Source organism: Apaloderma vittatum, unplaced genomic scaffold (assembly GCF_000703405.1).
Source record: "Apaloderma vittatum isolate BGI_N311 unplaced genomic scaffold, ASM70340v1 scaffold6147, whole genome shotgun sequence".
Taxonomy (NCBI): domain Eukaryota; kingdom Metazoa; phylum Chordata; class Aves; order Trogoniformes; family Trogonidae; genus Apaloderma; species Apaloderma vittatum.
Window position 1 is genome coordinate 28,933 of NW_009727822.1, and position 10,489 is coordinate 39,421.

At 53.0% G+C, this 10,489-nt stretch overlaps 1 protein-coding gene across 1 annotated transcript; it reads left to right on the forward strand.

The window, feature by feature from the left end:
• The first annotated feature begins 447 nt into the window (after positions 1 to 447).
• Positions 448 to 10,164, forward strand: SOX10 (SRY (sex determining region Y)-box 10). The gene is made up of 4 exons (XM_009873825.1): positions 448 to 615; positions 1,785 to 2,243; positions 8,194 to 8,459; positions 8,864 to 10,164. Exons 2-4 carry the CDS (start codon positions 1,834 to 1,836, stop codon positions 9,571 to 9,573), a joined length of 1,386 nt encoding a protein of 461 aa, XP_009872127.1. The 5' UTR covers positions 448 to 615; positions 1,785 to 1,833; the 3' UTR covers positions 9,574 to 10,164.
• Positions 10,165 to 10,489: the final 325 nt, after the last annotated feature.

The following is a 10,489-nucleotide window of genomic DNA, read 5'->3' on the forward strand; positions in this document are numbered from 1 at the left end:
TGCAGCACAGCGGGGTCACCATGAGGCTCTGTGATGGGGACCAGGGACTCAATTGGCACATGGGGAGAACCAGACCCTGCAGGAGCAACGATGCTAGCAGAGAGCAGGAGTGGGATCCCAGTCTTGGGGTGCATGCCCATCTCCCCAAACCACCCCAGACCCCTTCCACCACCCCAGCACCCCAAAATCCCCAGGACTGAATCTCCCAGCACCATCTCTGGGGTGGCCACACCACCCAGACCAGCCCAACACCATCAACTCTCGTGAAGAAGCTGGCACCAGGGGAAAGTGGGGAACATGCCGGTGGCTGAGGTGGGGTGGGGGGTCTGCCTGCATCCCCTCCCTGCCGTCCCCGACCGACCATATTCTAGCTCTGAGGAGTGCTTGGCTCCACCTTCCGCCCTTCCCTCCCCCGGTGCTAAGCAGCAAAGCCAGCTAGAGGCATCCAGCCGGGGTATTAGTAAAAACCAAGCCTCCCTCTAGGAATGGCACTCGCCTGAGAGCCTCCCCGCGCTGCACGCACCAACGCCACCGGGACTAGGAGGGAGAACAGGGGGGCTATTGGGATACAAATCACAGCCCTCGCAGGATCTGCCCGGCACACTGGCCAGCAACGTAAGTTTTCCTACCTGAGCTTGCCCGCACATGCGGACGCATTCACTCGCACTTTTTTCACCCCTACTTTCTCTTACGTTTTTGATTTCCCCAGCAAGGGTCTGTGTCATTCTCTGAAACTGGAGGGAGAGCAGCCCTTGCTCTGCATTGGCTCTTTTTCAGCTAAGATAGAGGCATGATTTTCTATAAATTCTTTTTTTTCTTTTTTAATTTTTTTTTTTTCCTGGATGGTGGGGATAGAGAGGCCTTTATTTTTAGAGTGTTTCTTTCTCAAAGTGGGGAACAGCTGCATGGCGGCAGGGGCTTTTAGAGGTGAATGCAGACAGAAGGATAGAGGAGGAGTGTGTGGGGCAGGCAACCTAAAGTCTTGGTTTGTCTCAAAGTTAAACTTGGTTTGTGTTTTTATATATATATACATATGAATGTGAATATGCATATGCGTACATACGCCTAGACAGGACATGCAATGTAGTTGTATTTTAAGCCGTTGGTTTATGAGTCGCAAGAGGAGAGTGAGGGACGGGGTGTCCCTATAGAGGCACTTTCCCACAGATGATATCAGGGTCTCAGGATGGGGATCTGGGGCCCATGCTGGTTCCCTGCCTCTGGTGCTGCCTGCTCAACTTTCACAATAGTCGGGATATAGGTCCCTTCTGGTTTATCAATACAGTGCCGATGCTCCCCCTTCTATGCCTCTCGCCAGGCACTGTGCTGTCATTTTACAACATGTCTTTGAAAGAAAGGGGTACTTCCCCACACAAGTTTTGTTGCTGTCCCCGCTGGCTCCTGCTCCCTGTGGGGAGCTGCATCCAGGCAGGATGGTTCATGTCTCTCTGTTTTCAGGTCCCCAATCCTCCTTATCCCTCTTGCTGCAGGCCCCTGCACACACGTCAGCTTCAGATGATTGCAGAGATAGGGAGCGATATCCCAATTAATCAGGGGCCCCGACCCATCCCCACCCCCTTCGATCACGGGTTTTGCGGTGTGCATGGCAATAGCTTTGCTTGCGCTTTCATTGAGCAGCCCCTGTCTCGTGGTCAGCTCTTCAGAGACCTTGGAGTCCCTTTCACATCTGGTGGTTGCTTCTCCTTTTCTTTCCTTTTCCCCGCTCTTTTCTTTCTTTCTTTCTTTCTTTCCTTTGTTTTTGTCTTCCTCCCTCCCCTCCCCAGTGAGAAGAAGTACACCGAGAAGGAAGAAAGTGAAGGCTCAAGAGCAACGATGGCTGACGACCAAGACCTTTCGGAGGTGGAGATGAGCCCGGTAGGCTCTGAAGACCACCACTGCCTCTCCCCAGGACCCTCCATGGCATCAGACAACTCTCCACACCTCACCAGTTCTGGGAACGGGGAGATGGGGAAGGTCAAGAAGGAACAGCAAGACTCAGAGGCGGATGACGACAAGTTCCCAGTGTGCATCCGTGAGGCAGTCAGCCAGGTGCTGAGTGGCTATGACTGGACCCTGGTACCTATGCCCGTCCGGGTCAATGGAAGTAACAAGAGCAAACCCCACGTCAAGCGGCCCATGAACGCCTTCATGGTCTGGGCACAGGCTGCCCGCAGGAAATTGGCTGATCAATACCCGCACCTCCACAACGCCGAGCTTAGTAAGACCTTGGGGAAGCTCTGGAGGTAAGAGTGGGCGAGGCGGTGGAGGGGAGACATGAGGGCTGATGTCCAGAGGTGTCCTGGAGAGGGCTTAGTGGTCATGTGGAAGAACGGAGACTTAGCGAAATGGGATGTCCCTTGAGGGGACTTTCTTACCTGCAGGGAGCACCATCGCAGGATGCACAGTTTGTGCGTACGGTGGGATAAGAGTGGTGGTTGGGTGTAGTGAAGTCTTCCTCAGCAGAGCTCATTTCCATTTTGGGCGGCAGACCTTTCCATGTGTTTCCCACTAAGTTCTCCTGTTGTTCCCAACCAGGACACTCTCATCCTGGTCTTCTGCCTGACTGCCAGGGGTGATTTTGTTTTCTTGGCTCACCCTCTGTGTTGGGCCAAATTCTGCACTATCAGGAACCAGGCTGAGCCCCATCCAACTTAACGTAGTGGTGGCTGCCTCAATCCTGTTTAAACTTGGGTCCCAGTACCAAGAGGGGTTATTTTCCATGCAGTGCTTCAGAGCAAGAAGGAAGCCAAGTTATAGTTGAGGAGGAAAGTCAAGGGAAGGGAGCCACACAGCCGGAGCCCCACATCCGTCCTTCGCAGGATGGTCTCAGTTTTGGCAGGCCATGCAGGTCCAGTGAGATGGACAAGGAGAGACTCTGCTAGAAAATGGGGCTGAGGCTAAGCAGAAAGAAAGAGACCTGCAACAGTCCCAGCCTTGGCAGGCTCTCTTGCAACACACTTGCTCAAACAAGCCCCATCTCCCTTTGCACCCAGAGAGATGCCCTCCCTTCTTGCCGACACACACAAGCTCATCCTTCTGGCCCTACCTGTTTGTTGTGCCTATTTTCATTTCGTATTCATGCAGATCCCTGGGTCCTTTACGTACCCTTCCCAATCTGCTCCTCTTTTCTCTGGCAGGCCAACAGGCTGCCCCAATTGATCGCTGCTGGCCCTTGGTTGCTCAGAGAGCTGTTGTGCCCAAGCCAAGCATGTCAGGCTGGCCATGCCACTTCTTTCCCATCTGACGGTCTCGGCTGATAACCCCATCAACCTGCTATAAAGGCTTTCTGCCACAGGTCCCCAGCACCGTCCCACCGCATCCGTCACCTTGCACTAACCAACGCAAAATAATTCTCACACAAACGAGTCCTCTCATTCTCTCTCCTGCTCTGACGCCATTTCGTGGAGGAAGCCCTCAACCTTGGGTGGGCCAAGAGATATTTTTCCTAGCAGAAGAAAAACATGCTCAATTCAGCAGCTGATGCTGAGGTCTCCTCCTGGCTTCAAACCTCCTTGCTTGCAAGAACTGAGCTCTTGGGCATTAGCTTCTCGCTCTGATAGATTAGCCCATTACTCTGACCTGTCAGTGACTAGTGTAACTCCAGCAAAGAGATTTCTTCAAGAAGGCAGGGCGTGACTGTGAATGTCTCATCTGATATTCTTTTCCCATTTTGTTCCCTTCTGCCCTCCTTTCCCTTTACCACAGCACTTGCTCCTACCCAGAGCTCTACTGCCAGCCTCTGGACTGTGACACTGTGCTGGAAGGGGTGTGTGCGGGGCTGGGGGGATGACCCACCTTTTCTGTTCCCAAAGCGTCATTCCAAGGTATCGTTCCTTTATTGCAAAACATTGCCAGATACTAGAGAAACGGCCTCCCTCCGGACACTATGTTTCCCTTGAAAATATAGCAGAGGAGTGAAACCCTCCATAAGAATTGCATTCAGAGGGCAGAGGGACACAGCCCCCGCTCCGTCAACACATTCATGTACCCGATTGCCTCCCTGCTCCCAGGGCACAGCTCCCGCCACTGGCTGCATGGGACCCGGAGCAGCGGGACGCTGCCGCAGGAGGAAGATCAAGGTCCCCAGGTGATTCTTAGGGCATCAAGCAGCCAAGGAACACGTGACAGGCAGAGAAGCTCATGGGATCAGGGCTGGGGATATTGCGTGCTGCTCGGTTTGTCACCTGACTGCTTTGCTTGAAGCGTCCGAAGCGCAGGCTGCGGCTCTCCAAGCCATGTCAGTCCCTACAGGGACCGTACAGCAGAGTAATCTGGGTTATGGATGCAGTCAGTGTCTGGCCTGGGTAGAACCATGCATGTATGTCTTTCTGTGAGGCTGGAAATGAAATACCAACCCACAAAACTCCAGAGGAGGTGGCCCAAAGGTTACCAGGATAGTAGCCCTGACCCTCACCTTCCAGCCACAGTATTGTTTCATCTCCACAGAATCACAGAATCACAGAATGTTATCTTCCTCCAGTGAGATTCCCACTGCCCTCATCTAGACTGTCCCATACTGGTACAACCGTGAGCAGCTGAGTTTTGCTCTGCATGGCTTAGTCTCCAACAGCTGACAAGGGTCCCTGTAAAGGGCCCTGGCTGTTCATGTATCTCCCCACCCTTACAAGGCGGCCACCCAGACCCTACAGCCTACATGGCTGGGCACTTTGGATGTGGTATGACATACTCCATGAGGGCTGCTCTGTGCTTAACAGGCAAAGGGCACATTAGGCAGAGAGACAAGTGCTAGTGAGCATGGAGATTGCCTGCAGACCACCATTAAACCGAGCATGACCCCAGTGACCGGACGAGATGGAAGAGGCTGGGAAAATCTTCTTGAAAGGGAGCTAGATCGAGCAATAACCTCAGTGCTGTCCCGTGTGCTTCTCTGCAAAAGCGGCTGCAGTGTTCTGGGGTTTTATTATTTAAGCTCAGCATTTGCTCCAGCTCTGTGCCACCGCCACGTGCTTCATGGGCCCCAGCCCTTGCTGGGAAGGGCTGCAGGACATGCTCTGATAGCTGTGCTACCTACCTGGCCCCAAGTGTGGTGCTGGGAGAATTATGGCCCCATCCACCTCCCCAAGTTTGTACCCACTTGGTATGAAGGGTGCAGTCGACAAACCAAATGTACTGAAAAAGAAAGGAGGATTTCTGTGCTTGAGGGTCATGAAATCTTGCCTTGGCTTCTTTCCTTCCTAGGGATGGGACAGGGAGTAGCTCTGAAATGGAGGCCGGCTGCTGAAAATGTCGGCATGACTCTCAGCCAAAACGCCAGCCAGCACCACCTCCGGGGCCAAAACCAAGTGAGGCATGGGAAGAAGGGGAGGAAGGCTCTGTAGGGAGGAGCGAGGGGACTCAATGGAGGGATCTTTGCATGTGGGTGGCAACACCCAGGGAATAGGATCATGCCCACAAAATCCAGGACCGTAGACGTGTAGGAGAGCCCATCCGGCTGCTTTCTGCTCCCCACCAGCCCTTGCTTTTCACCATTCCCAATGCCCAACCTCATTGCCACACTGATTCATCGGCAGCTGAGTCCCGGCGCCGGGTCAGGGGTCTGGCTGCCGAGCCCGTCACCTGGCACTCAGCGTGGTGTAATGCCAGGCGGCAGAATGTGAGGCTGCAAGAGGCGAGCAGAAGAGATTTTACCCCTTCTTTCTCCTCCCAGCACGGGGCGCTGGGTGCTTGCCCCCTCTCCCCTCAGCTCGGGGTTGAGCATTCGGTGTTGGGGAGGGTGGCGAGGGCTCGGTTAAGCCCCATGAAGGGTTTTGCTCTGTGATCCATAACTTCTCTGCCCATGCGAGATTCCTTTGCATTACGACCTGGGGAGTGTGGGGGGCAGGAGGGGGAGGGCAGGAAGCAAGTGAAATCCAAATCCCCCCAAATCTCCTGGCCTTTGCCTGCTCGCACCAGTTTCACTTTGCTAAAGCCGATTTGAGCTCTGATCCCAGCGGGAGGGAGGAGGGAGCAGGCAGCCCCGGAAAGGAGAAGACAAAGATGCGGGGAGTGGACTTGCTGTTGTCCTGCTGGTGGCACTTGCCCATGGGTTGCTGTCAAGGGGAGAGGAGGTGAGGGAATTGGGCATGGCTCAGAAGGCAGAGATCTGATTTCTGCAGCGCCTCGAGCAGCTCTGGTTCATGCCATCCACGAGACATACCCGGGAGGCTGAGCTTTAGTCTCCATGGGAGGCTCTGCTCTCAGCTCACTGTGCAGATCAAAGCTGGCTGTGCAGCCTACAGGCCTCTCACTCTGAGAGGTGCCCACGTAGAAAGAGACCTTTCATTCCCAACAACAGCATCTTCATAGCTTTACCACCATCTGGGCTGGGAGTGCTGCGATGCCAGAGCCTGCCTGCCTTGTAGTGAAGTGTCCCAAGACGCGAGGCTGCAGGTTTTACCCTTATTCTGCATCTCCCATGGAGATAGGACATTCTGCAAGGGTGAAGGTTTTGCCAATGCAAGGTCACCTCCCAGTCCACAATGTCTATGAAGGTTGGCCATGATGTCCCTTTGGACTCCTTGGAGGTCTGTATGGAGCAGCGCAGGCTGAGGGATTAGAGCCCTCCGGGACGTGTGAGTGTGGTGTATGGTGGCGGAGGGAGACAGGAAAGCTGGTGTTGGATTCATGGTGGCTCAGTTGCTTTAATCTCCGGGATTAAGGCAGTGGAGGAATGTGGTGTGCGGCCACGACCTGCTCAGGCTGCCTGGAGTGAACCCAGGTCAGCACCATAATGGGCTCCAGCTCGTGTCACTCACCTTCTGGCTGCCAGCCATGAGGATGAACCAAGAGCAGGGGGAAAAGGGATGCTCAGGAACCAACCCATTAACTGCTAGTGTCCCCTTTAATCCCCTGCCAGACTTATTTGTGTGCTCCTTAAACCGTGCCTCTTCTTCATCTTCGTTTTTTCAGGCCTTTGTATCTTCCTCAATGCCTACAGATTAACGGAATTTGTCACATTTTAGCGCTAAGGGCTTCAGGGGTACCAAAGTGCTGGCACAGCCCCATCTCCAGATAGTTTTTTGTTCAGGAGAAAAAGGCATGGACATCTCATAAATGGAATATTTTTTGCTGTTTGGGAGCCCTGCCACTTCTTATGGCTGTTGGAATTGCAAGTCATCGGAAGACCGGTCCCTTCTGAGAGCATTGGTTTCTGGTTGGAATCAGGATGACCTTGAGTCACAAGAATGTATGAGGGGAAAAATCATAAAATGAGCCTGAAGTGCTTGCAGCCAAGACACTGCTAAAGGCTTGAGCAATTAGATGGATCTCATCTTCAGGTGCTCTGAGCTATCCTGCCTGTACATTTCACCATTTCCTAAGAAAATCTAGCTGAACTAGAGCAGCCCATGATCTGTCAGGAAGAGAAGTAGCTTACATTTCTGCAATGCCTTTAATCCAGAGACCAAAGCCCATTTCTACAAGGCTGGCAACAGAGAAGCTAACTTTTCTGTAACTGCTCAGCTAAGTTCAAGAAGGGTTGGTCCTTTGTGCTTCAGCCTTTTGCATTATCCATGTTTAAAGTGAGCAGAGGCTCCAGAAATAGCAGAATACATTGCTTCGCCCACTTCAAAATTTTCTTTAATTCCTTTCTAGGATATTGCAAGATGCTAAAGGCCCAGCAAGCTCCATGCAGAAACACGGGTACTGTGGAGCCAACACCAATTGCTGCCATTTGTGCTCAGTAGAGCCTCAAACTTCATTCAGAGCATATGGGAGGGTGGGAGGTTAAACTGGAACACAGTCTGGAGAAGAGCAGGAGACATGTGGGAGGCAGCACGATAGGCGGCGAGGGTGTGCCACAGTGCCTTAGGCCAAGGGATCATCCCAACTGCCCTTAACTTGCCTGAAGTCTTTGAAAGCAGCTTGTCCAGCCTTATTTTATATGGCTATGAGAGACTGCACTTTGCCTTTAGTCAATGTGAAGGAGGGCGTTGAATTTAGTAAGAAACATCACACAGCTGAGGAAAGGAGACTCAGTGCTGGCACCAGCCAGTGTCAGGGCTTAATAATTAATGAGGAGAAGGAAAACACTGGTCTCCCCATTTTTCTTGGAAATACCCTCAACGGGGCAACAGCGTGACATCTGGATTTACACACTGTGTCCCGTGATGCTGCGTATAGGTGGGGTTTTTTTCTGACGTACTTCCCTCTCTCCTTCCCCTCTCCTCTTCTTTACTACCGTGGCCTCTGCAGGCTGTTGAACGAAAGCGACAAGCGGCCTTTTATCGAAGAGGCAGAGCGGCTGAGGATGCAGCACAAGAAGGACCATCCTGATTACAAGTACCAGCCCCGCCGGCGGAAAAACGGCAAGGCCACGCAGGGCGAGGGTGAAGGCCAGGTGGAGGGGGAGGCTGGTGGGGCTGCTGCCATCCAGGCCCACTACAAGAACGCCCACCTGGATCACAGACATCCTGGCGAAGGGTCGCCCATGTCTGATGGTCATCCAGAACACTCCTCAGGTGAGTCCCAGGTCTCTGTGAACCTACTGACAGGTTACAACCAACTTGGAGGCTCAAAAAAGACAAGTCATCACAGTGAAAGCCTTAGCGATGTGGCTCACGCCTTGCTCATGACCCAACAAACTCTGCTGGAGTCAGCAGTATAGGGACGTGCCTGAGTTTCACAGGCACTTGTATTCCTCTTGTTAGGCAAGGTATCAATGCACACTCCTTTTTTTTCACAAGATGATATAAAAAGGCCTGGGTTTGGCTGGCCACTTCTCTCTCCTTCCACTGAAGTCCCCAGCAAGACAATTGCTGGCATACTGGGAGAAGCGGGAGCTGGGCTGTGTATAAAGCCAGGCATAAAGTGATAACTCACCTCTTCTCTCTCTTTCCTCCTCAAAATGTTTTTCACATTGCAGGTCAGAGCCACGGCCCCCCTACCCCACCCACCACCCCTAAGACTGATCTACAGGCAGGCAAAGCCGACTCCAAACGAGAAGGGCGTTCCCTGGGGGAAGGGGGAAAGCCACACATTGATTTTGGTAATGTGGACATTGGGGAGATCAGCCACGAAGTGATGTCCAACATGGAGACCTTTGATGTCAATGAATTTGACCAATATCTGCCACCCAACGGACACGCCGGCCACCCAGGCCATGTTGGGGGCTACGCAGCAGCTGCTGGCTATGGCCTTGGGAGTGCCCTGGCTGCAGCCAGCGGACACTCCGCCTGGATCTCCAAGCAGCATGGAGTCTCCTTGTCCACTGCCACCTCATCAGTGGTGGACTCCAAGGCGCAGGTGAAAACGGAAGGGTCCGCCCCTGGAGGTCATTACACCGACCAGCCCTCCACCTCCCAGATAGCTTACACATCCCTGAGTCTGCCCCACTACGGTTCGGCCTTCCCCTCCATCTCCAGGCCACAGTTTGACTACCCAGACCACCAGCCCTCAGGACCCTACTACAGCCATTCCACCCAAGCCTCTGGCCTCTACTCTGCCTTCTCCTACATGGGACCTTCCCAACGTCCCCTTTATACTGCCATCTCTGACACTACACCCTCCGTGCCACAGTCTCATAGCCCCACACATTGGGAACAGCCTGTGTATACGACTCTCTCCAGACCATAGGGAATGGGGAACCGTGACCGAAGCAGCGACGGAAAGGCTCCGAAGAATCAGCACAGGCAGAAGAGCCTCCAAACTCCGAGGTCACTCAGTGCCATCCAGCCAACAGAACCCACTGAGTATGCAGAAGTGCCTTTCTTGATCCTGGCTATCGCTGGCTCACCCGCCTAGAGGAAGGTTTTTCGTCCTTTCGCCCTTTACCAATTTCACGCAGGCCACGCAACTGGCTTGCAAGACTTTATTGGCCTTCTAGATGAGGAGGATTCTAGACATGGAGTGACTGGTCTGTGGTGGGTTTCATTGTGCACATCCTGGACTGTATGATGAGACTGTCCTTTCCTTCCCCTCACCGAACTGCTCCAGAAAGTTAGCAAGTGTTTTGAACGGGCCACAATGGACAACACTTTGTCACCTGCTGTGGGTAGAGGGTGGTCATTCAGCCTAGGTGAATGTGTTATGGGAGGAGTAGTAGGGAGGACGGCACAGCCGGCTTCCTTGTGATCAGCGTCGTGCAGCAGTCCTGCCTGATTCACACATGCACGAGTCTTGAACCCCATTGGAAGACCAACCTATGTCTGCTCCCCTGCTGATTTCCATAGCTGCATCCTAGCTTTTCTCCCTGCCTCTTCTTTCCATCTTGTTTCTGTTTAATCCCACTCTCTTTCCCGCATGGAGATTTTAAGGCTTGCCTGAACAACATGTAGGGCTCAGGAACCGCATTGTTGGTCTTAGTGCTACTCATATCATGGCCTGTGTGCACATGTGTGTTCACGTATGGAGGTGCAGGAGAGGTGGGGAAGGATTAGGGAGTCATTAAGGTGCTGTGGGTGAATCCTTCTTTCTTACAATTACTCTGTATCATTCATTTATGTCTGGCATTTCTGGCATCTCAGTCTTTTCTAATCTCTTCAGTAACCCA

Coding starts and splice junctions, on each gene's coding strand:
- SOX10 (XM_009873825.1), top strand. CDS start 1,834: ATGGCTGACGACCAAGACCTTTCGGAGGTGGAGATGAGCCCGGTAGGC. Junction 2,244..8,193: donor ACCTTGGGGAAGCTCTGGAG/GTAAGAGTGGGC, acceptor TGGCCTCTGCAG/GCTGTTGAACGAAAGCGACA. Junction 8,460..8,863: donor TCATCCAGAACACTCCTCAG/GTGAGTCCCAGG, acceptor TTCACATTGCAG/GTCAGAGCCACGGCCCCCCT.